We start from the raw sequence: 26874 nt of genomic DNA on the forward strand, positions 1-26874 counted from the left end.
TTATATCATAAGATATTTGTATGTTTATTGTGTAAAAACCAAATAATTTTTATTATCTGCGTGAACAGATGTACATATATACACGTGTCATTTAAGGTATGTCCCTGTCTATGTCATTCACTTTCCAAAATTGTACTTGGGAAAATGATAAGTTGGTTGCTGTGGAAACATTACAATCGTCTCTAACTGTTTCAACTAATAACCATGGCAACATTCTGTGTGACATCTTAGCTTAAATTTTAATATCTATAGGATCGCAGAACTTTTTTTTTTCTTTGCACCTTCTTAAAAATCCTCTGCAATAACAAAATATACTAATTTTTACAATCATTTCGATCTCACGTACGATGTATGTGACACTCAACACACGCGCGTTCTGTTTGACTAACGTGACTTGGGAAAGTTTAAAATGTTTTGGCCAAGAAGTAGGTAAATTTTCCTCGACGTGTTTATATGTGTAGAAGGGTTAACTTGTAAAAAATAAACTACTTACATGTGAAATTAGAAGGAGCTTGTACAAAATACACTTCATACGTGTGAAATTGTCTCGATAAAATATCAAGTAAACATGGCTTCAGATGAAATACCTGAATATCAGTGATAAACATGAAACAACTAATTAGTTTTATATTTGTTGTAAGTAAAGTTATATTGTGTTATTTCGTTAATGTCGGTTTCATTAACAGCATTTATTAAAAATTGTAACATGCACACATATGCTTTATTAGTTTCGTTTATCATAATTATTTTCCATTGTTACTTTGCTATTTGGATTGAAGGCAAGCATTGTGATATATCATCGAAATCTGAAACTATTGGTGACAGCGAGGATATACCAACTGACCATTTAGTGCATTCCAATCATTTTAAGTTTTATTTACGTTTTAAAACCACCCATGTTTCTAGCTATGTTGGTTTATAAAATAATCTACATTATTTACAAGGTGAATGTTTCGTTATGGTCTATGTAGGTTAGGTTAATGTTTCGTTATGATGTATGTATGTTAGGTTAATATTTTGTTATGATTTATGTAGGTTAGGTTAATGTTTCGTTATGATTTCTGTAGGTTAGGTTTATGTTTCGTTATGATTTATGTAGGTTAGGTTAATGTTTCGTTATGATTTCTGTAGGTTAGGTTTATGTTTCGTTATGATTTATGCAGGTTAGGTTAATGTTTCGTTATAATTTCTGTAGGTTAGGTTTATGTTTCGTTATGATTTATGTAGGTTAGGTTAATGTTTCGTTATGATGTACGTATGTTAGATTAATGTTTCGTTATGATGTACGTATGTTAGATTAATGTTTCGTTATGATTTATGTAGGTTAGGTTCATGTTACGTTATGTACATAGGTATTTCGATTTGATTAAAAGTTGTTGATAGCCATATCAATTTAAAAACAAAACAAAGAGAAAAATGTGCGAGCGAAAAAACAATTCGCAATACAGATCCAGTGGATTGTATTATTCTCAAGTTAGCACTGTAGACGGGTGATCCAGTGGATTGTATTATTCTCAAGTTAGCACTGTAGACGGGTGATCCAGTGGATTGTATTATTCTCAAGTTAGCACTGTAGACGGAAGATCCAGTGGATTGTATTATTCTCAAGTTAGCACTGCAGATGGGTGATCCAGTGGATTGTATTATTCTCAAGTTAGCACTGTAGACGGGTGATCCAGTGGATTGTATTATTCTCAAGTTAGCACTGTAGACGGGTGATCCAGTGGATTGTATTATTCTCAAGTTAGCACTGTAGACGGGTGATCCAGTGGATTGTATTATTCTCAAGTTAGCACTGTAGACGGGTGATCCAGTGGATTGTATTATTTTCAAGTTAGCACTGTAGACGGGTAACAAAAGTTCCATAGCTAAAAACTGAGAACAGCTAAACTTACAATAAAGTTTACGTTTCGTCACCGTTAACGTGACGTCATCTGGTACTGTGCACAACAGAATAAAACATTTTAAATACGTCTAATGGTGACGTAATACTTTATAATGAGATTTCGTAAGCTTTCCTGAATAAAAAAAAACAACCTTTATCAGATCTTCAATTCGAATTAGTCCATGTCTAATACTTCAGGTGTTCAAAGGTGGACGAAATCGTTAAGAAATTACATAAAAATCCCCTTCATGGTTCAGTGGCAAGACTAAGGATCTAAACTGGGGTTGCAATACCCGCAGTGTGCAGAGCACAGATAGTTCACAAAAATGAAACAAAAAATTTAAGTCCAAGATTCTGAGAGATCATATTCATGCGGCATGATATTCTCAGTAGAGAGTAAAACAGATATATGGAGCTCAGATATTGATATTCTCAATAGAAATTAACAAACACATATAGAACACAGATATTGATATTCCCAGTAGAGAGTAAAACAGACATATAGAGCTCAGATGTTGATATTCTCAGTCAAAAGTAGCAAACAGATATAGAGCACAGATATTGATATTCTCAGTAGAGAGTAAAACAGACATATAGAGCTCAGATATTGATATTCTCAGTAAAAAGTAACAAACAGACATTCAGAGCACAGATATTAATATTCTCAGCGAAAAGTAACAAACAGACATACAGAGCACAGATATTGATATTCTCAGTAGAGAGTAAAACAGACATATAGAGCTCAGATATTGATATTCTCAGTAGAAAGTAACAAACAGATATAGAACACAGATATTGATATTCCCAATAGAAAGTAACAAACAGATATAGAACATAGATATTAATATTCCCAATAAAAAGTAACAAACACATATAGAACACAGATATTGATATTCCCAGTTGAAAGAGAAAACCACATACAGAACACATATTCTCAGTAGAAAGTAAAAAAAAAAAACACATAAAGAGCAGAAATATTGATAATCCCAGTAGAAAGAAAAAAAACACATATAGAACACATTTTTTTCAGTATAAATTATGAAAATACATATGGAGCACAGATATTGATATTACCAGTATAAAGAGTATAAAAACACACATAGATCACAAATAGCGATATCACTAGTAGAAAGAGCTATAAAAACACATATAGAGCACATATAGGTTTTAGTAGAATCATTGAAGTTTACAGCAAACAATTTTAATAATTTTATTTTCGCTCCGTTGCTGTTTAACGTTGTGAAACGTAGAAGCTTTATTGTTTGTTTTGTATTTTCTTCACATATTAGCTGTTTTTAAGTTTTAAACTCATGTGGAATACGTAAAACACTTACTCGCCACTTAATTGTTTAAACATACCCTGCTTGTAGTAATAAAAAGTGAGAAAACATGTGTACAAATTACATTCGTCAAAATTTTACAAATGCTTCGTTTTTTACTTGTTGCGGCCCTGCATGGCTTAGTGGGTCAGGCACTCGACAGAGTCGCAATTTGCGGGATCGAATCCCCGTCACCAAATGTGCTCGTCCTTTCAGCTGTTGAGACGTTACAATGTTTCAGTCAATACCACTATTCATTGCTAAAAGAGTAACCCAAACGTTGACAGTGATCGACGTTGACTAGCTATTTTTTCTCTGGTCTGTGACTGCTGAATTATGATTTATGGACAGCTATATTCCTCGTGTGGTTGTGCATGAAATTCAAAACCAAGACAACTTGTTTCTTGCTTTACTCTTGTTATGTGTGCTATGACGAAGGGGTTTATCAAAAATAAAACAACCTGATCTCTTCATATCCGTTAACACCAGTTTTGCGTTAAACTTCTACACTACACTATTGGACTTCATGACTCTTTGTGTAGCTTATAGATGTGTTGAAGGGCTCCGAGAAACCTCAGTTAAACCACATACATATTTGGGACAAACAGCAATTCTTACTGTCGCCGTATAACGGAACTCTTGCTTATATGATACTGCAAAAAACGTTTTTATTACGCGACATGCAACCTATAACTTTGTGAAATTTTTATCTTGGTTACATGTAGATTTGCAATAGGGCCACGGATAATTTTATTTTTTTCCATTCTCAGGGTGCGGATATGTCTTCATGAATACGTCACACGCGGATCTAATGCAATAGCACCACGTGTAATCGGTTAGTGCTTATTAAAAAAATAAAATACATCTGTGCACTTGAGAATCACCGTACCAGTGGTCAAAAAATTGTACCTGTTTTAAAACATGTTTTTTGTTACTATAAAACCTCTAACTTGTAAAAAAAAATGTTTTTCATCAGTAAGCATTAAAATGCATTATTATTGCTGTGTAGGGGTGTTTTTGTGAGGTTGGGGGTTAGTTAAATTAAGTATCTGTGTATATGCACATTTTTTTGTTTGTTTCTAAGCACAAAGTTGAATAAAGGGCCATATATGTACCGTGCCAATCACAGGAATCAAACCCTGTGTGTTAGCATTATAAGTTCTCGAGCTTTGAGGATTTTAAGAGAGGGAAATCAGCCAGATTAACCAAATAGACTGATTAAGTGCCAATTTTGTAGCGCCTATTCACCGACACATTAAGATCCGAACCTTGGACCTGTCATTATGCATCGCAACACTAAACTTTATATTCTAAGATTTATAGTGAATTTATTTTTTCTAAAGGTTCTAACACTTCAAGTAGGTATTTTAATTCAGTTTTTCAAACTAAAACATGCATATTAAATGAAGCGTTGCTTTATTAGAAATTTTGTATTTCTTTACCTGAACCTAAACTTTGATAGAATAAATGAAATAATTTTCAGTTTCCGGCTTCTATCTTCCAAGGTTTTTATTATCTGTACAGCTTAAACTAATTGTCTTAGGCATGAGAAATATTTTACATATGTAATAATTATTTCGCCTATTTTTATAATAAAGATTCAGTGGGAAAACTGTTATAAAAGCTTCAGAAATTAGAGTTAACCATTACCGAATCGTCAGGTCAGAATATAAAAGTCGTAATTTTAGAGGCGGCTGGAACATTTCTAAAGCGTGTTAAATTTGAGCTAATGATCACGTACGATATAATTTGGATTACTTGAAAAAATTTATAAAATCAGTGTACCAAGTTTTGATAAAAAATATGAAGATTAATTGTACTTAGTTTTCAACAAAATATTTTAATTTTAAAAAAAAATACTGTTTACTAGAGGATGGAAAGAAAAGTATTTTGGAAGAATAAAACGACAGTAAAAATAAATTTTTCATTCTAACATTACTTTCTCCGGTGGGAGAGCGAGCGGTAAGTTTACGAATTTACATCGATAAAATCCAGGGCTCGATTCCCCGCGATGGACGCAGCAGGTAGATCATTGCTTTGCCGCGTAACATAAGAAACAAACCTACAGGTGCACAGATTACATCCAAATAGACAAAAAACAAAACAAAAAACACACGGTTCCTAACAGAGGTCAGTTGTTTCTGCTCATCAAACGAAACTATTTGCAACAGTGGACTCGAAGAACCTGATTGAGACAGTGCAGAGAGTATTTAACCTACTTGTATAATGTTTTCGACGCCTGGTCTGACAGAAAATCAAAAATGTGAGGGTCTGGTGGGAAAAAAAAAGAAGAGAGAAAGAGGTCACGTATATTGCGAAGAAACAACGTGAGGGGGAGCTCAGTGGTGTGTTTATCTGGTGTAATTAGCTATAAAACTCATTACTTCTCTGTAAGGAGAATTGCGTCTCGTCATGCAATCATGTCTGTTTGCTGTTAAACAAAAACTTTCTTTGTTATTATCTGACCTGGAGTTGCAGTGTAAAAGAAGGGAAAAAAGTAAACAATAAATAACATGATTTTTGAGTCGAGATATATTGGTTCGTATTTTAAGTCTTGTATATTTCGACGAAGAGTTTTATATTCGACTGTCAAACTCATTAGTTGGTCGTAGCAATTTTAAAGAATACATTATTATTGTTATAATACGTACACGATATGGGAAACAAGCTTATTAGTTACGTAGCATAGTTCAATAAGCTTGATGACCTGATATTATTCCTTTATTTCTTCTTTCTAGAAATCTAATAAACTGACCGTTTATTGAAGTTAGACGTTATTTGGGGGGGGGGATGATTAAATAGTAGTCATTGTATTACAATACCCTATTGTTAGATAAAAATATATTTATATATATATATAGTGAATCTCATGTGCACAATGGATTACTTGACATTCGTGTAAAACTACTGATTTATATATATATATAGTGAATCTCATTTGCACAATGGATTACTTGACATTCGTGTAAAACTACTGTGGTTCCGGAGAACCTGAAATTAAAATAAAATATTCTAAACATACGCATACACACACATAATAATATCATGGTTGTTTCTGAAGACGTGAGAACTTTGGAAAACTGAACAAACCTAATAAATTAATATTCATAATATTATATTTTTAAAGGATTTGAAATGGGTCGTTTAATTACACAGAGTTCTTGCACCATTGTTACTGTGTGTTATTGAACCATTGTTACTCAGTGTCGTTTACCATTCATAAACAAGGTTACAGGCAGACCATCGATTCCTACTGGAGTAAGCCATGCTGTAACAGGACAAGCCAGCACAAATTCACTTGAGTGCAGCAGTACACGTTATAACAACCAGTGTCTGTACTTGCCAATCTCAACTGGTTGTAAGGCTATTCGGTCAGTTTGTTGAATGCTTTCTTACAAGGTGAATCATGTTCAAGCATTGAAGAAGCTGAAACTTTTGTTTGTTTATTTTTGAACTTTATACAAAGCTACACTAGGGCCATCTGCACTAGCTGTCCCTAATTTAGCAGTGAAAGACTAGAGGGAAAGCAGCTAGTCATCACGACTCACCGCCAATTCTCGGGTTACTCTTTTACCAACGAATAGTAGGATTGACCGTCATATTAGAACGCTCACGACTGAAAGGGCTATCATGTTTGGTGTGACGGGGATTCGATCCCGTGACCATCGTAGTACGAGTCGATCGTCCTAACCACCTGGCTATGCTGGGCCAGAAGACGAAACTAACCTAGCGTAAAGAATTTGCGTCGCAGTGCGTGGCAAGACTGGAAGTCGGTGACCAGTGTCCTGCTAATGTCTTACGGACAGATGAAACACATTTTGCCTTTTCTGTAAATGTCAACACGGTAACTGAATTATCTAGTCGGTAACTAGTCCAAATGCAACATTTTCTACATTAAGCTAAGATGACAGTGCCAAGCTGTTTCACGGTTTACTTTGTTATTGGCCACACGTGAAGTACAAGTGTATACAATCACTGTTGCATCTTACCATAAAATGCTCACATTCCATGACATTCCCATACTGCAGTAATGAAATGTCATAAATTTTATAGTTCCTATGAAGGCTGGTGCCTTTTTACGTATTGATAACCAGGAGAAACACGTCTTGCTGAATCACTTTCAGGTGTCAGGACAAAATCATCTCGCGTTACTTTGCTAGTGAGAACCGAAAGTCACCTGTGTACCTGGAAAACGTCGCATCATTTGCCGACCTTAAGAATACAACTGTCTAGGAAGTGGCTAACATACCAGAAGCCCGGCATAGCCAGGTGGGTTAAGGCGTTCGACTCGTAATCTGAGGGTTGCAAGCTTGAATCCCCGTCGCACCAAATATGCTTGCCCTTTCATCCGTGAGGCTGTTACAATGTTACGGTCAATCCCACAATTTGTTGGTAAAAGAGTAGCCTAAGAGTTGGCGGTGGGTGGTGATGACTAGCTGCTTTCCCTCTAGTCTTACACTGCTAAATTAGGGACGGATAGCGCAGATAGCCCTCGAGTAGCTATGCGCGAAATTCAAAAACAAACAAACATACCAGATGATGCATTTTTGGATGCTAAACGTAAACGTCTTTAACAGTTACTATCATTGATCGGACATAAGGTCATAGTAACTCCTCTGGTGGCAATATGTTGCAGTTAAGGCATTTTCATCCACACGACAGTCTTAACATCCCTTTGTAATTTAACTTCCCTATGCCCATATATAAGGGGCTGAATCGAAAACTTTCTTTATAATCACCCTATGTTATTCTTACATAAACCTGGACAATGTGAACTACCCAAAGGTTATCTGACAGCGAGGTATGTTTAATAGCAGTATTTACGTATTTTAGGTGCTCTCCTGTGGCTCAACGTTATGTCAGAGGGCATTTGGTAGAAGACGGATATCTCATTGATAGCTCTGGACTTAGCAGCAAACAAATATATTTTAGAAGATGGGATACAGTATAACACGTGCTGGACAGGTACCACATGCCAGCGTCACGTTTTGTTTACCGCTGCTTTGAATAATCGTCACGATGTGTTTATTATAGGTCTTGAATCAACGTCACGATGTGTTTATTATTGGCCTTGAATCAACGTTACGATGTGTTTATTATAGGTTTTGAAACAAGGTCATGATGTGTTTATTATAGGTCTTGAAACAAGGTCACGATGTGTTTACGTAAATCTACTTTCGACCTGTCTATAAATAAAATACGTTTTTAGTCCTAAAGTATATGTTTATGGTGGAATAAATGTATCTTGATTTTGTTTCCATCAATTCAAAACAGTATCCAAAACAAATTTATTATTATTTGATTACTGTCATACGTATCCATAATTAAGCACGAAACGCTTGATTATGAGCTTTGGTAATTACGTGAAATATATTCGTAAATAACATAAAGTTGAGTCATGTAATTAATATTCGCTTGCTCTTGTGATTCTAACTTTGGAGCGAATTATGTTAAATGTAAAGATAAATTAATATTTAAATTGTGTCTATTCCATAATCGTATTACGGGCAATACATATATCTCAGTTTACAAGGAGTGTTAAATTAAAGCGCTAATTATATTTGTTTCTTGTATGTTATAGTGAGGTTTGTTTTGAGTTTCGTACAAAGCTAATCATGGATATCTGCGCCAGCCATCCATAATTTAGCTGTGATAAGCTAGAGGAAAGGAGAAGTCAGCTCTTGGGCTATTCTTTTACTAACGAATAGGGCTCGGCATGGTCAGGTGGGTTAAAGCGTTCGACTCGTAATCTGAGGGTCGCGGGTTCGAATCCCGGTCGCACCAAACATGCTCGCCCTTTCAGCCGTGGGGGCGTTATAATGTGACGGTTAAACCCACCATTCGTTGGTAAAAGAGTAGCCCAAGAGTTAGCGGTGGGTGGTGATGACTAGCTGCCTTCCCTCTAGTCTTACACTGCTAGATTAGGGACGGCTAGCACAAATAGCACTCGAGTAGCTTTGTGCAAAATTCAAAAACAAAATGAACTAACTAACTAACGAATAGTGTGACTGACCTTGTGTTTATAACGCCTTCATAGTTGATAGAGCGAGAATATTCAGTGACGGTGGTTTGGGCCCACGACCCGCAGATTTCGAGTAGAGCGCCCTAATTACCAATCATATTAGAGTATGGAATATATATAATTCACCGTGTTTGAGAGTACAATTTCTACACATATTATTAACAATTAATGTTATCACATTAAAACAGTTTTGACAAAAAGCTGACGAGAACAAAAATGTTTGATTTACTAGATTTTTGAAACACTTTAATTTCGGATAAAAGTTCCGTATCTGTGGAGAGGAAAACGATTTTATCAGTTTGCAGAAATTCTTCTGTAACGTTGATTGTAGATACAAACATTCATCACTTAAGAAAACACACGAAAGAGCGAGGGTTGACGACATAGCCAAGATGAAACCAACCTCAAGATACATATCTTTCACTATGCATATTCGTCAGTCATAGTTCATTAACTTTCACTAGTCTAACCATGAACGATTCTGAAAGAAAGAAAAACAACAGGCCGTTAACCTTCTCACCACTCTCACTGTTAGCATATTTAGATCTGAGAGATTCTGTGATCCCCACATTAGATACAGAGGTGGGGTTTAATGAACTTTTTTCATGTTTAATTGATTCGACACATTAAAAATCGGTTCCTGTGAAATTCATGGCATGAATTGCATCGATAGTTTTGTGAGAGTCTAACAGAAGTTATAATGTGTGCAGGTGAAAATGGTCGACTCAGTAGTAAATATGTGATAGAATTTTCACGGTTATGTGAATAAATCATTGCTACAATACTGATTAAAGCTCACGACTTGAATGCATTAGTTTTGAAAAAATCCAATAGAGGGAGATGGTTTTATGAACAACATATAAATTAAGTTTACAATCTAGATTAATTTTCAAAATAATTATTATAAAAGAAAGGATTGTCTTAATTTGTTTTTAGTTTTTATTAAGAAACGTGGCTAATTTTGTACATTTTTTTAGGAAGACGATGGCAACTTCACAATTTCTAATCGCTACACTTCTTATGGTAAGTGTAAATTAATTTGCTTTAAAATAATCGTATTTTATGTAATTTAAAAAAATGAGGAAAATAATTTGTACTTTGCATTAATTCAGTTACTTTGACTTATAAGTTAATTTAATTAGTTTCTCCTTTATCAATTGTTTGGAATCACTTGACACAAAAATTATTAAAATTATTCGTATTTCATTGATTCTATTCATTCACCTTCTGGTGGCTCAGGAACAAAACTGTTGGATTATAATGTTAAATACTGTGTTTCAATATCTGTGGTAAGCAAAACACAGATAGTCCCATTGTGTAGCTCTATGCCTAACAAAACATTAGCGAACAAAACAAATTGTTTTTATCAATAAAGAAAAATGATTTTAATTTTAGAAACAACCAAGTCTTGAAATGCAAACAGTGGCTTAACCTGTCATCTAGTGGCTAAGTTTAGTACTAGTTTGCAGTTGAGATTTATTTATTAAAGGAACTACAACAAAATCAAAACTAAATTAGAGAAACAAACTTTAAAAAGTTACAAGTTTTTGCATGACTAAAATGAACATAAATTTATTTAAATATGTAGATTTTACCACTACTTGACGTGTAAATACGAGAAGTCAACGATTTATTTTTTTTAAATGTTTGTAATTCTTATCTGATTTCATAAACTCTGAAATCTAATCTTACGTCATGAAACTTTGCAGATTTCCACAGTGAAGGCTCAGGAGGATCGTCAAAATGATAGCAACGTGGAAAGTGTCGTGCGTTCAGTTGTGGCAGATGATTTGAACAGTGAGATTGTCACCAATAAAACTAGAGGTGACTAATATTACTGTTAAAACACCTTGTTCAATTTTAATAAGTGATTGGACCACTTAGGGAGGACTAACAAATATCTTAAACATTGTCGTGTCTTGTTTGTTTGTTTTTTGAATTTCGCACAAAACTACTCGAGGGCTATCTGTGCTAACCGTTCCTAATTTAGTAGTGTAAGACTAGAGGGAAGGCAGTTAGTCATCGCCACCCACCGCCAACTCTTGGGCTACTCTTTTACCAACGAATAGTGGGATTGATCAATAACGTTATAACGCCCCACGGCTGAAAGGGCGAGCATATTTGGCGCGAAGGGGATGCGAACCCGCGACCCTCAAATTATGAGTCGCACGCCTTAACACACTTGACCTTTGCTGGGCCTTTGTCGTGTCTTGAAATGTGCTATTAGTTTTGTTTTTTTTAAACAGTTATTTTTTTTATTTGAACCTCGCGCAAAGCTATATGAAGGCTATCTGCACTAGCCGTCCGTAACTTAACAGGGTAAGACTAGAGGGAAGGCAGCTAGTCTTTACCATCTACCGCCAAACTTTGGGCTACTCTTTTACTAACGAATAGTGGGATTAACCATCACCACTGTCCCCACCGCTGAAAGGGCGAGCATGTTTGGTGTGACAGGGATTCGAACCCGCAACCCTTTGATTTCGAGTCGAATGCCCTAACCACCTGGCCATACAGGCTTATTTTCAACCGAAAAGCACTTTTGGGTTACATTGGCTGAGCTATAATATTATATATACCTGAAGGCATAGATTCAGTAATTTCCTGTATAGACCTACTAATCAAAGGGCGGGAAATCGGTCAGCTTCACCTGCCGTCAGTATTACCACTCTTAACCAAATAATAGATTGACTGCCTCACTTGTAATATCTACAAAGCTATAGGTGCATAGGAGCTCGAACCTCAGATATTTTACTTTCTATTCAGGTTTGCTGTCATTTTTTGCCGAACCCTATTTGTTATAATGTAGGATGTTATTAGTGTTAAGAGAATTATAAGTTTGACAGTCTGTAGTTATCGATCATATATCAGCTGTGATGACGTAAACTGATCGTGGTTCCGCCCAAGAGCACGTGCTACTGACGTGTAAGATATGCAACCAGGTGTTCCAGCTGTTGATAATACAGAGTACATGGACAATAGACGACTCAAAACAACACATTATCGATTGACGTTTGCCCTACTTCAGGTCCAGAAAGTATATTAAGATTCAGGGTGGCCCAAAGATAAGTTTTAACAACAGATGAAAGTCGAAAATGATATCATTCCAAACATTTGTCGAAACGTTTGAATTTACAAGACGAGGAATTTATTAATGTTTTATTGGAAGTTTCTTGTTTAGGTCTACAATTTTTACATATTTGTTTGTTCTAAAGTTTCGATGCTTAGGGACTACAATAGCAGAGTCATCCCTAATTTTGATCTGATATCCTAGAGGGAAGACAACCAGTTTACAGCATTATCACCAACATTTGGACTATTTTTGTCTGATCGAATAGTGGGATTTGGGCCATCAATCTTGTAGCAGATTCTTGCCCCCAAAGAGTGATGGACCTCCTTTTTTTTTATTACAATGAGCCCCAAACCATGAATCCGCGGATTCACACTTTAAGCACGGTCGCTACCAAATACAAGAAATATTGGTCAAAAGTCGTGAAATTATAAAAGTATTTCATTTTTTTCACCTTCCATTGTTGTTGTGTTTTTGCTTTACCTTACTGTTTAATATTTTTATGCTCAGAATTTATTACAATTATTTGTAAGTAATTCGTTTTTCAAGTACGACGTGACATCGTGTTTTGAACCATTCTGTGTAACGAAACGTGATTTAAAGCCGAACAATAAAGCAAGATTAAAGAGTGGCGTATTTTTTTCATTTCCTATTAAATATGGGCACCATTTTCACATTGAATTTTTCTAAATAATCTAAAAATACTTCAAAAACAATTTGTTTCTATACATTTCGTTAGGACTTTTAACAAATTATCTTTAACCCTCAGCTACTTGAAATCTCATTACAAGAGAAGTTACTTACTTATAAAAACAAACTAGCAGGTAAAAGAAACAATAAACATAGTGTTAAGTACAGTTGGTAACTAAACTATTAGTAACGTAAGTCGTTTTGTTCGATACCAGCTTATTTGTCTTGCGAATCTGGTGAGATGGTGGTAACGATAAATTTTACGGAACCTTACCAGGGGGTAACTTACACGGACAACAATCGATCAAGTCCTTGTAAATTCTACGGTGACGGTAGACGTCATTACCAGATTCAGATTCCATTAAGAGGGTGTGGAACTAAACAGGTAGGTCATACAATCTCTGTATGTCTATTCTATATGGACGAAAGTTTGTGCTGATGTGAGAGTTGATAATATGGATGTAAACAATTAGATAAAAAAGTGCATGCCTTAGTTTGTGATCTGTAGTTGAATATAACCAACTATAAAATTAAGTTTTCACTAAATCTGATTTCGTCAACGTTTCAGGAACACCATTTCTCTTCATCATCAATAGAGAGATTGTTAAACACGTGTAGAATAAATTGCAATGTTTAATTTAAGCTGAACGGTAGGGTGAGTCATAATCGCCCTTAACTTTGAACTACTGTTTAGAATAAAAGGCAGCTAGTCAACAACACTAATCGACTCAAATATTTTGATTCTTTAAGCCTACGAATGTGATCGACTGTCACATTTCTAACTCATCCACAGCTGAAGCTGCAGAACGTTGTTGAGCATTATCGTGTATCGAACCTTGGAGTCTTTGATTCGTAAAACAGCATGTTAACCATTAGGATACGAATTGCCCATGCAGAGAAAGCTAAAGGATGAAAGTTATGTGGCTAATATCAGGATGCAAAGTGTTCTCAACATCGACAATAACTGATTTGTCACCAGAACGTCGGTACAATCCAAACGAAACGCCAGTCTAATCAGAATGGCTCTTTGTAACTAAATAGAAACGTACAGCAATGACTACTATCGAAATAAGTCTTAACAATCAAGCTATTTTGAACTATATTCTGTTGTTTCTTTTTCTTTCTATAGAAGAAATGGAATCTGTTAATTAGCAAGTGCAGATTAGAGTTGAGGTCAATAGCCACAGTTAAAGATTAGAGTTGAGGTCAATAGCCAAAGTGAAAGCTAGTGAAGAACGGATCTATGTTATTTGAAAATCAATATTTTTGCTTTTTTCATACAAATAATGGATCTGTGTACTTTCAAAACAAATATATCCTGATTTTATATGTATAAAAGGGTGTTGTGCTATTAATAACAACTTCTGAGTCAAAGTAGAGAAAAATGTATAATTATATTTGTTATATTCAGTATAGACGAGGCCTTTCGCTCAACACCAGTGCTTTTTTTTAGGCTGCCTGAGATTCGACAAACCTATTAATTGTTGAGATGTTTTATTTCTTTGTTGTTTTTTTTATATTAAAAACGTCGTCGGCCTCGCATTGCTAGGTGGTTAAGACAATCGACTAGTAATTCGAGGGTCGCGGGTTCGAATCTCCCTCACACGAAACATGCTCGTTCTTTCAGCCGTGGGAGCGTTATAATGTGACTGTAAATCCCACTATTTGTTGATAAAAGAATCGGCGGTGGGTGGTGATGACTTGCTGCCTAACAAAGAAACAAATGCCGTTACGGTGTGAAGTGGATGATGGTAATGAACCCAAAATTTTCATCAGTTTTGTTTGGGTCTCAACAAATAATGAGCGTGAGGAATCTTTAAGGCTTTATCATTCGTTTATTTTAACATCAAATATTAATTATTATTTTCTTGAAATAACCTGTTATTTTGCAGGCGAAAAAATGATTAGTATCGTTTTCAAAATCAACATGGCTATGATTGGACATTGGAAGCAATGATGTTTATCGAATACTTTTAGAGATTTATATAATAATTTGGTGTTTAATCCCCACTATTTCTGAATATTGCTTGAAGTTTTGATTGAAGTGTTCGATAAAATCATTTTTGTTTATTGTATATTTTACCTCTAGGTGGCGCCACGAGTATTCATCAACAACATTTTGGTACGTTTTCATCGTTCTTTGGAGTTTAACGAAGACGAAGCGAAGACGATTATATGCCGGTACCCTCCGCCTTTAGCACCACCTCCCAATAGTCTTATTCCTACAAAGTAAGTACATTCACACTGATATAACGACTAAATTTAAAATTAATTAGATATCGACCATATTAAAAATTCGATTGTGCCATTTAAACTTTACATTTTGTCTGTTTTTCTTCTTGTTTTCTTCTTTTAAGTAACATACCTGTGTTAATATTCTTTATTCTAATGTATTAGGAGCTGCCCTTTAGATTAAATAACACGCCCCCTGTAGGTCAGCTGTAAGCTTACGGACCTACAGAAATCGATTATCCGTAGTGGATATGGCGCAGAAGCCTTATCATGTAGCTTTACACTTAAAACACTTTAAATAACATTAAGGATTTGGTTTTGATTTAAACTTCAAAACATGCAACACTTTTGTTATTTCTGCACACAGTGCCTTATAAACTTCTCTCACTGCGCATGTCATAATTGAACGAACTGATGAACACATTTTCTATTTGCAGACTTGAGCCAACTCCTCCTCTGGCTGTTGTAGCCACGCCCAAACTATCCGAAATAGAGTTGCTTTTAATAGTTTGTGCTCTTCTCTTCTTGAGTTTACTGTTACTTGGAGTTGGCATGGCCTATTACTGCCTCAAGAAGCGAAACATCAAGATTGTACGACGAAGACGAACTGAATCTTCAATTCCTGGAAGCGAGATCACCAAACTAAGCAGCTCCACCAGGGGGCCAACGACGATCAGTATTCCTCGTGTTTCAGCCGTATCTGGGTCCGAGGCAGTATTATTAACTTCTGCATCTTCTCAACATGGTTCTGGTGGCACTAGTGAAACTCTTCCGTCCGACTATCCAAGTGAATCTCCATCTTCAATGAACTCAGATGAAGAGCTGGATGCTCACAAGAGTATGTCTGTTCAGGATTTTTCGAGCATTAGGAATGGAGGCTATAGATTCCAAAATAGAGCGTTCGTTCCTGACGAAGGACCAATGATACAGGGTTATCCTTCAGACCAAGAAAATCTCCAAACAAATACCTCTTTTTATGCAGAAGTTGTACAAAAACCACTGGAATACAAAGCTGATGATAGGAGACAGAAAGTGGTCAAACAAATGCTGTCCACTATTATGGAGAAAGAGGACAATGTTCACACAGACACTATGAATGAACGACTAACGAGGCTACAGAAATCTTCCAAAGGAGGCTTATATTCAACTCCAAAGTCTAAAACTATTTCTTCATTGCAGGTAGACAACCATACTAGGGAGTCATTCCTTGTGTCCAATAATTCTGCTTCAACGTTACCAACAGGTGACCATGATTTTATACAGTCAGAAATAGATGAATTCTTACCAGTAGGAAAAAGATTACCATTAGATCCCTCTTATGATCCATCAGGATATGGAAACATTTCTGATAATGATAACTGGTCCCAAACAGAAATTGAGGATGAAATTCCTGTTAGGCCATATATTCGAAAACCTAAGTTTAGAGTTTCCAACTTGAAGGACCACTTCTTAGATACCAGAACATCAACGGAGATTGAAGAAACTAAAACTGTTCATCGGCGGACATATTTGTCAGATGATCAGACTAAATCTGTTGAGAATGAAAATCCCGAAGATAATTTAATGGCACAACCAAAAGCTCATGTTACTCTTCAGAATATTGATAAAGTATATTTCTCCAAAACTGACGAGATTACTTCTTCAGAACACTCAAATGTATACAAAAAAGAAATTAAAAGTCAATACTCTGGAAAACCAACATCTTGGGTGGTTAAACTTCGGAATCATCCTCCAGAATTAGCTGAAGAAGCAAATTGGAATGAAGAATATGAAACATTTCGAGATATTGAAAGTAACGTAACAGAACCTGGTTTTCATAGAAAGTTTGGATCCCAAGAGTCAATACGTTCGAAGGAGAACGTTAGGGATAAATTTTGTAGTAAAGACATAGTATTTCGAGTTCTAAATCCGTCTCCAATAACTGAGGCTGCAGAACTGTCTAAAGAAGACAAAGAGAAGTGGAAAACCATAATCGATTCAGACACAACTTTCCGATCACTGATTCAGGAAGCAACAACAATTGAGGAACTAATTCGAATTAGCAGAGATAAACGATACGAACAGTTATATACACCAAAGAAGTGGCAAGTTATTTTTCGTATATTATCGGCACCAGATTATAGCAGTCGAACAAATGTTAAAGAAAATTCTCAGGAAGCTCAAAATCCACGATTTAGGAAAAAGAGTGATTATGAAACGCGAAACCGTCGGAGTTCTCTCAGTCCACTTTACGAAATAGATTCTGAAAATTCACTTTCTGGTAGATCATCCCCAGTTAGTATCAATTCCCGTTGGGCATCTCGATCTTTGGGATCTGTGAGGGAATGTGACTGGCGATCCATGACAGAGGTGGATATAGATTTCACACATACTGACAAAGAATCCTTATGGAGCGTGGATACTGGTTACACTCACAGAACTGCCCGTAGTGCTGCTGAAAGGTCTTGTTCTGAGTATATAGAAGACGTGCCAACCATCTCTAGCCTTTGTGGTTCTGGTCACTGCCCTGTTTTAGAGAGGTCAACTTCTGAATTTCTCCAATTGCCAGAAACCATTTTCAAGGTCCAAGACTGTGATTCCAAAGATGACTACAATAGCACTTCTGGCGCCTCCATAAATACATTCAATACTCATAGGAAAACGTCACTGGACAGTCGAAGAAGTCGTCAGGACTTAGATTATTATTCTACGGAAATTAATACAACATCACCAGTTCTGAGAACCTTGGACAGAGCGTCTAGTGTAGATGAAAGAGAAGAAATAAAGAGCACAACTGAAACTGACATTTACGATTGGCAGAGATAATGATCTAATACATAGATCACTAGGTGTAAAAAACATATTTTCGTGCTTCTATTCATTCCGTGATATGAACACACATACCATAAAAATAAAAGATACCATAATTAATGTTATATTAATTGGAATTGAGTTTTCTCAGAAACTGTGGTTTATATGTTTTGATTATTTGTTTTCACGAGCACCTGAATATGATAAAGTTTAGTTAATTATTTATCTTTAAAAAAATTGATTATGGTTTACTCTCGGTTTAAGGAAGAATGAACCTTCTTGTTCCTAACATATTTCATATTAACTTTAAAAAAATGCTATATTACTGTCGTTCGCAAATGTTTTGAAATAAACTTTATAAAAACATAAAGAGTATAAACTATGACGCAGTAAAGTTTTGTTTTTACTTTATCGGACTTTACTTCAGTTTTGTAAAACTGTAAATTCGTGATACGCATCGTGTTACACCGTAGATCAGATTCAGATTAACGTTACTGTTAATTGATATCTTTACGAACCTGGATTGAAAGTTATATTTTGTTGTCTGCCCACATAGCTCTCTCTTCGATACAAAAAGTTGGGATAGGATAAGACGGCAGTGACAAGTCCACGTAAAGTTCTACTATATATGCAACATTAAAATTGTATATTATTTAGAATTTTGTTGCAATTTTGATAAACAAAAATAGCACACACTACGTGAAACTTACAGTTTTGTTAACTTACGACTTGTTAAGTTTTATTTATTTTGATAGCTTAATTAATAGATCAGACGCCCAGCGCAGATATCCCTCGTATAACAAACAAACCGTGTGTAAATCAACAAACGCTAGATACTGGCTGATGAGAAATTATTTTTGATCAATATCTTTTTTTAACCATCACGTTTCAAACATTATACAGATTGTGATATCGATTTTCGATATCAAAATAAAATTTACATGGCTGTCTGTGTACTCCAATCCTTACTTTATTATGTTGAAGATATATTATATCATACCTTAACTATCATAAGCTTATTGAAATAATATATTTTTCATTTCCGTTGTATATTTTAGCCATAAGCATAACACATTTCTTGACCAACTAACTGTATGCAAAATGTACGAAAGCAATAATAAACATTCATATCATATCAAATGTTTCAACTGCAAGTTATTCCTTTAACACCAGCACCTTCGTGGCCAGGTGGTTAAAGCACTCGATTCGTAATCCAAGGGTTGTGGGTTCAAATGCTCATCGCACCAAACATGCTCGCCCTTTCAGCCGTGAGGCATTATAAAGTGACTGTCAATCCTACTATGCGTTGGTAAAGAGTAGCCCAAGAGTTGTTGGTGGGCGGTGATGATTAACTGCTTTCCCTCTAGTCTTACACTGCAAAATAAGGGATGACTTGCAAAGATAGCCCTCGTGTAGATTAAGTTCGAAACTTAAAAACAAATGAACATATATATGTATGTAAAAACGGCTCGTTTGGGTTGAGAACATTTTTTTACGTAGAGGAGCCAACAATGTTTCGACCTTCTTCGGTCATCATCACAGAACCCAAACGAGCCCTTTTTACATAAATATTTTTCTCTACAAGTGGGTTTTCTCGACATCACTGAAATGAACAAACAATCTTCTCTTATTTACTTTTTACATGAAATGACATATTTCTAATTGTTTCTTCTTGAATATATCGATTTACCAAAAGCGAGAGAACGAGGCGTATATTAATGTTAATGATAAAAATTTGCTCGTCTTCATTAAAAGAATTTTACAAAACAGACTTTCACACATTTACATAGAATTATAAATTATTCTGGTTGAACAATTTACAGTTATTCCTCCCCTCTCCCAGTGGAAACGATACTTGTTCTGGGCTGAACATTGGTAGCCCTTTGTGTAGCTTTATGTTTAATAATAAACATCTAAAAAATAGCCCCACCTCCTCTCCCACATCTACCTATCCATCTCCCAAAAAAACACACACAACAACTTTAAACTTTAAAACCCATCACGTCTGCTTGTTACTCAAAATTACTTCACAATATTTCTTAAAGACATTCATCTTACAATAGTGTCACGAGCTCTTCGAATTCCGTCACACAACACGTCTTGTCAGCATGATAGTGGTAATTTATGTTACCCTGTCATGATCGCAAAGATCCTACACTGTTACATCCTGGGATGTGAATAATCGAAACTTTGTAAATTCCATAAACAATGTGTAGTTAGCACCCTCAGATATCTAGTTGTCAAAAGATTTTGTTCACACACTTGAAACCACACTATTTAACGTTTGAAAGATATATATAGATATATATATATTAGGCCAAAATGTTTCGGTTTTCTTCTTCAAAATATTGTTTTCAAGTGTATATCTGGATACAAAAATATCCTTTATAAATCTACAGAATGTGTGTAATAAAGTACAGAATATTTTTAATGACAAATGAATTTAACTAACATAAGCACGAAACTACACAATGGGCGATCTCTGTCCTGTCTACCACGGGTATCGAAATCCGGATTCTAGCGTTGTAAGTATGATCATCTTTCATGACAGAAATATATACATCTACTTATACAAAACTTTACCTTCAGATAGGTCTTATAAAAAATTGAAATTTGAAAGTTAACATTATTATGTATCAAGTATATTGAGACTTGACACTTAACACACGTGACCTCTTATTTTGTTTACTGTAAAACCTCAGTGTGTATGTATAGTTTATAAACACACTTAACTTGCAATCTTAAGGTCGCGGGTTAGTGGAATACCATCAGCAAACATGTTCACACACAATACGCTTTGTCAACGCGATAGAAGTAGATCATGTTACCCTATCATGATCGCAATGATCTGACAATGTTGCATCCTGGGGTGTGAATGATCGAAATCTTTTAAATTCCAATAGATATGAGAAAAAAAAAGGGTCATTGTGATCATATCAACAAAAAATTGATCAAAAACATAGACAACCACAGGAAGGGACAAGAGAGGGCATTTGCTACTCTTACATTTCACGAAAAATTGCACGTATTGTAAAGTTAACATTACAGTTAAACCAAATATTTTTTATTAATTTTGTATTAAAACTGTAAATTTGTGTTTACGTTTAAGCAAACATAGTATATATTCTTTCAGTCTGTTCACTTACACTCTAAAAGCTGATCCTTTAAATACATATTTTGCTCCTTGAAAATATTTCTGTGGGCCTCATGATGAAACACGATAGGTTGGTTTGTAGTAAGCGTATGTACTAAGTGTTTTATACTCACTTTACTTACTAAGGTGCACTCTTAAAATTAACTTAATTTAAAAAAAAATTATGTGTGGATACAAGTATACATAGTTTTAAAAGTAAAACATTAGATAAGAAAGTGGCTAAGTTTCTTTTGCTCTAGTTGCCTTTTGTTCTGATGTAATCCTCCATGGTTTCATACGGGCTTTTTCTTTAGAAAGATTGCTACTGTGTCAATGTGAAAAACGATCTTTTATCGCTGTTATATTAAGTGATACCTTGAGGTATCATTATTATATATTTTTCGAAGCATATGGCCAACAGTGACGACTATGTTATAGTTCCTCAGTCTGGATCAGATTATTCACCCATATGTACGGATTTTGATGCGCATCTTGTAAAGATGTTCTCCTTTGTCTTGCACTTTTCAATTGTTTTGTGTTCAGTAAAGATCGTATAACTGTTAATTGTATTACGTTCAGTCTCTTTCTGCGTTCTAAATACAATGAAAACCATTTCAGTTTAACTTTGCAATACAGTTACTGTTCGGTACCTAAGTAGAACAGTGGACTTACAGCGCTGGAATCAGCAGTTCGTTTTCCACGTGCTGTACCTAACTGATATCTCAATCTCGCTTTAGTGTAAAAAATAAACAAACATAAAACACAATACTTCCTGCTCGAAATTCCAATTATCTTGTCTCCCTGTCTTGTCCAGCCGTCACTCTACGGAATTAGAACACTAAAATCAGGGGTTTAATTCTCCTCGGTGGACGCAGCAGATAGCCCAGTGTGGCCTTGCTATAAGAAAACACATCCACACACCTAATTATCTTACGGATTCTGTACCGATTACTTGAAGGGGAAATGAATGAATTTGAGAATAGTACAATTCGTGTACGATTCCCCCCAAAATGCAGTAACTGAAGGGTTCATTTTACTGGTAATCAGAGGTGAATTTCATGTGAAACGCTTTAGAATGTAGAAAATGTGGTACAGAACAATAGGAAATAAGTTTAGAAGCGATACCCGTACTAGTTAAAATTTTCTGCACCAAATCATAAATATTAAATATATTACTAAATATAATTTTATTTCACAACACTTAATACGTAAGAATATTATTACTATTACTAAGTGTTGATAACTTCAAGTTCCACAGTCAAATTTAGATTGAAAGAAGTCCCTCTGCTGGGACAGCGGTATGTCTTCGGATTTACAGTAGTAAAATCAGAGATTCGATTCCCTTTGAAGACACAGCAGATAGCCTGATGTGGCTTCGCTAAAAGAAAAACAAACACATACACACATCAAAAAAATATTATTAAATAAACTTTTTAGACTTATGAGTTTCAATACATAAAGAGATCAGGTTCGAATCATCGTCACACCAAACATGTTCGCCCTTTCAGCTGTGAGGGCGTTATAATATGACGATCAATCCCACTATTTGTTGGTAAAAAGAGTATCTCAAGACTCAGCAGTGGGTGGTGATGACCAGCTACCTTCCCTCTAATCTTACATTGCTAAATTAGGGACGGCTAGTGCAGATAGCCCTCGTGTAGCTTTGCGTGAAATTCAAAAGCAAAAACAATATAAAGAGATAGGAACAACCGTACCCCCAGTGGTATGTCATCTATAAAGTCCCGTGTTCTTGCAACGACACATACATTGGAGAAACGGGAAGAAAACTCGCGACAAGAATAAAAGAGCATAAAGATAACACAAGACTCATTAAAATACAATATTCAGCCATTGCAGAGCACGCCACGTCAACACAGTAGAAACTGGGAGAAAACTAGAATCATAAATACAGACAAATTCTGGAAGACAAGAAAAATCAAAGAATCGTTTTATATTAACACTATTAAACCTTCACTAAACAGAGGTTCTGAATCAGAGGTGAGTAACCTGTGACTACCATTGGTCGAATGTACAGAAAATCTCTTCTCCAATCAGAAACAGTAAAAATCAAACCAATCACAACACGCTCTCCACAAGCCACCAGGACACTATAAAAGACCGAAAACACATTACTCACACATAAACTACGATTAAATATATGAATCATTACGACAGACCCTTATGGTAAAAATGTTTCAGTTGAGACTTGACGAAATGGAAAGAGAAGCGAACCAAAGGTGCTCGCTGGCACTTAGAAAGTTATCTTCTATGCTCCAATAAGCACAGCCTCTCTCCAATGAGGATTGGCCATGTCTAACCCCTCCATAATTATTTGACGTAAATTTCCCAGCTATCCAGGGCACGGTCAGGGTAGATTATTCGGCGCCCTGATCGTGAAAGTGGGTTTTCTCGAGGTACTCCCGTTTGTCCCCACAGCAAAATTTTGGGTATTTCTTTACCTAGGCCTTGAAAAGATGATCCGTTACCCTGTGCCTTCTCTTCATTTCATGCAGGATCTAAGTTAATACGGTTCCCTACTGTACCCTCTTTGTCTTCCCCTGATCGTTATAAGTTAATACGGTTCCCTACTGTACCCTCTTTGTCTTCCCCTGCTCGTTACGATAGTCTTGTTACCTTTTTCCTCACTTCAAGTTAGCCCGTTCCTCCTTTTCTTCTCCGACTCTCTGGCCTTCATTGCAACTACCCCCGAATGACCCCAAGTCGTCCATCAGAAATCTACTAAGTCACTAAGCTAACAAGTGTTTATCCTTCAATTCCTGATGACTTTAACCTTTTTTCATGCGCGGAGGCTGAAGAGAAACAGAAGTTTCTGAGCGCCCCTGGTTTGCCTTTGGGGTCTCCCCAAAGGTCTTTGAAACCAAAACAAGTTTTAAATTAAAAAAAGCACAAACGTAAACTAAATACCTGCCATAGTTTTTCTTTTTTCACACACACTGACCTGAAAACGAAAGGCGGATGACTTTCGAAACGTCGTCCTATACACTTGTGTCTCCACAACAGGCAGTTGTCGTCCATTTTACAAAGTTTCATCATGAATATTCTGCCTAAACAATCTATCAAATATATCTCATAACGACTGTTATGGATATTAACACTTTTACTGATAAGGAGAGAACAACGTTTCGACCTTCCTAGGTCATCCTCAGGTTAAGTAAAAGTGTTAATATCCATACCAGCCGTTCTGAGATACATTTTTATTTCTCGTAGTCAAGAATTTATCAAATAATTTTATATTATTCGAAATTATGTTGCTTTTGATCTTTCGTGGTGAAAAGTAAATTAAAACGTTTGTTGTTGGTTTTTTTTTTTTTTAGCTCTGAGCTAAAACATACAGTCTTGAACTGGGAGACTCAAATCGGCACTGCTGTTTTTGACCATGTCAGTAGTTTATAAAACGTATGGCCTACAAACGGTCATCACAGACCCGGTTGGTCAGAAGGCGGCCTAACAGCTATTAGCAGCGGCTATCTACACTGCTACTCTTAACGGAATAGCAGGATAGACTATCACGATAGAAAGGGTGTTTAGCAGCATATCACAGCTCGAACCATGGATCTTTTTGTCTGCCGTCCGAAACGTTAACCAGTCAATTTAAATAAAATCATAACGTGTCACATATTTCGAAGATTAATTTTTACTCATGGTATACCTGAGACCATGTTGTTATTATTTATAACCAAATGAAATTTGTTATGTGGTGTTGGTTGGGTACTTGGTACTTTTATCGATTTGCTACGCAATTTCAGTTCGTAAGAATGACTTTCCAGCATGCTAATGTTTTTGTTTATTATCAAGACTGTTTATTGTTATTCATGTCGACCGTTCAATCATCAATAAAAGCTATCGACAAAATGTAACGTCAGAATTCGGAGTTCGATCCATGTGGTAAACACGGCGTAAATAACATATACAAAATGATTTCCGCTAAACAGAAAGTAGTATTATTCTTAAGTAAAGCGCGTTAAGATTAGGCTACGAACATTAAGATGAGCATATGAAATGATATTAGTTTCATTCATTGATTATATGCTGTGTAAAGATTACTGATGTGAAATGTACCCCAGTTGCACTTAGAAATCTGTGAAGCTCCAAATGTTGACCTTGTAGTATGTCTAATTATGCAATTATGTCAACAAATCACTAGAACAAAAATCATCAAACAAAAGAAAAGCCTTTGTTCTCAAATGATTTATACCAGAGACGCGGATCAGTAACACGTGTTTAGTTTAGTTTTTTTTTAATTTTGTGCAATGCTACACGAGGGCTATCTGCGCTAGCCGTCCCTAATTTGGCAGTGTAAGACTAGAAGGAAGGCAGCTAGTCATTACCACCCACCGCCAACTCTTAGGCTACTCTTTTACTAACGAATAGTGGGTTTGACCGTCACATTATAACGCCCCCACGGCTCAAAGGGCAGCATGATGGGGATTACGAATCGAGTGCCTGAACCACCTGGTCATGCCGGACCAGAACGTATTTAGAGTTATAGCAATGTGATTAATAATTATAACGTTATTTTTAAATGTTTACATTACTATGTACTGTATTGTGCCATATACCAGACACTGGAAAATCCTTTCTGTTCAAATAATAAATAAATGAATTTGCGTATACAATAAAATTTCCTAAGTAATAATTCTATGAAAATCTGCTGTTTATCTTAATTTATAGGAATACTCGCAATCAAGTCACTGACTGTAGGTGGCGTAAAGGTGAGATTTCGCAAGGTTTTATTTGAGCTAAGTGAAATGCTTACAATGAAATACTGGGGAAAACCAAGACAAGTCTGTATTTCACCTGAAATGTTGCTATTATGAATGAACCCTTGCACACGAGGGTCAGATTAAAAGGTTTTTACTCCGTATAAAGAAAACAACAAAAACATACTAATAAATCACAAGCCTTGTTGTTCATGTTATATAAAGATACATTTATTTGTCCGAGTAACCATACATTTCCCGATATTGTGTAATTTACGGTCCATCTGAAGAGAAATAAAATAATATGTGTCTGTTTTAGTTTTTTTTATTAAGTTCAGAGGCTATATGACGCAAATACAAACGCAAGCGAAAAGTAGCGCCTATCACGTAACATTGTCCACAATGTGGAATACTCTAAGATATATTTAGCGTTTTAGTCGAAAATGAAACTTCTGAATATCGTTAAAGTATTTGTTATCCCAACATTGCAGATCATATGGTTATTCGAAGAATCTTAGCTATTGCTGTAAGTAACGTCACTGAGCTATTCTTACAAAAAATCACTCACATAATTTACAGTCATGAATATTTCACATGAAATACCATTTTATAAATCATGAGGAAACTTTTTCAAATAAGGTAGCTTCCGTGCCATTTTTTAAAAATAATATTTTTATCGTTAATAGTATGAATTGAACGAAGCCAAAAATATTGAATATTTAGTATCATTAGCGAAGTTTTTTGTCCAGGTTCTTCGAGTTTCTGAAATTAGATGAGAAAGGGTGTTTTTCACACGAATGGCATGTGTCGCACGTCACTGAAGAGTTTCTCAGTTACTCAGAAAACTTGGTGATTCCTTCTAAATACGTATTGGCCCGGTATAGCCAGATGGTTATGACACGCGATTCGTAATCCAAGGGTCACGAGTTCGAATTCTAGTCACACCAAACATGCTCGATCTTTCAGCCGTGGGAGTGTTATAACGTTACGGTCAATCCCACTATTCGTTGGTAAA

General features: G+C 35.6%; 1 protein-coding gene across 4 annotated transcripts in view; it reads left to right on the forward strand.

Moving 5' to 3' along the window:
- The window catches only part of LOC143242916 (uncharacterized), a 58648-nt gene extending 39522 nt beyond the window's left edge, over positions 1–19126 (forward strand). For all 4 annotated transcript variants that reach the window (XM_076486537.1, XM_076486535.1, XM_076486531.1 and 1 more), the window contains 5 exons: positions 10204–10249; positions 10936–11050; positions 13199–13368; positions 15073–15212; positions 15653–19126. In XM_076486537.1, coding sequence (XP_076342652.1) covers positions 10211–10249; positions 10936–11050; positions 13199–13368; positions 15073–15212; positions 15653–18020 — 2832 coding nt within the window. In that variant the 5' untranslated portion in view covers positions 10204–10210 and the 3' untranslated portion in view covers positions 18021–19126. The remainder of the gene's footprint in view (positions 1–10203; positions 10250–10935; positions 11051–13198; positions 13369–15072; positions 15213–15652) is intronic.
- Positions 19127–26874: the final 7748 nt, after the last annotated feature.

This window comes from Tachypleus tridentatus, chromosome 2 (assembly GCF_004210375.1).
Source record: "Tachypleus tridentatus isolate NWPU-2018 chromosome 2, ASM421037v1, whole genome shotgun sequence".
Classification (NCBI taxonomy): domain Eukaryota; kingdom Metazoa; phylum Arthropoda; class Merostomata; order Xiphosura; family Limulidae; genus Tachypleus; species Tachypleus tridentatus.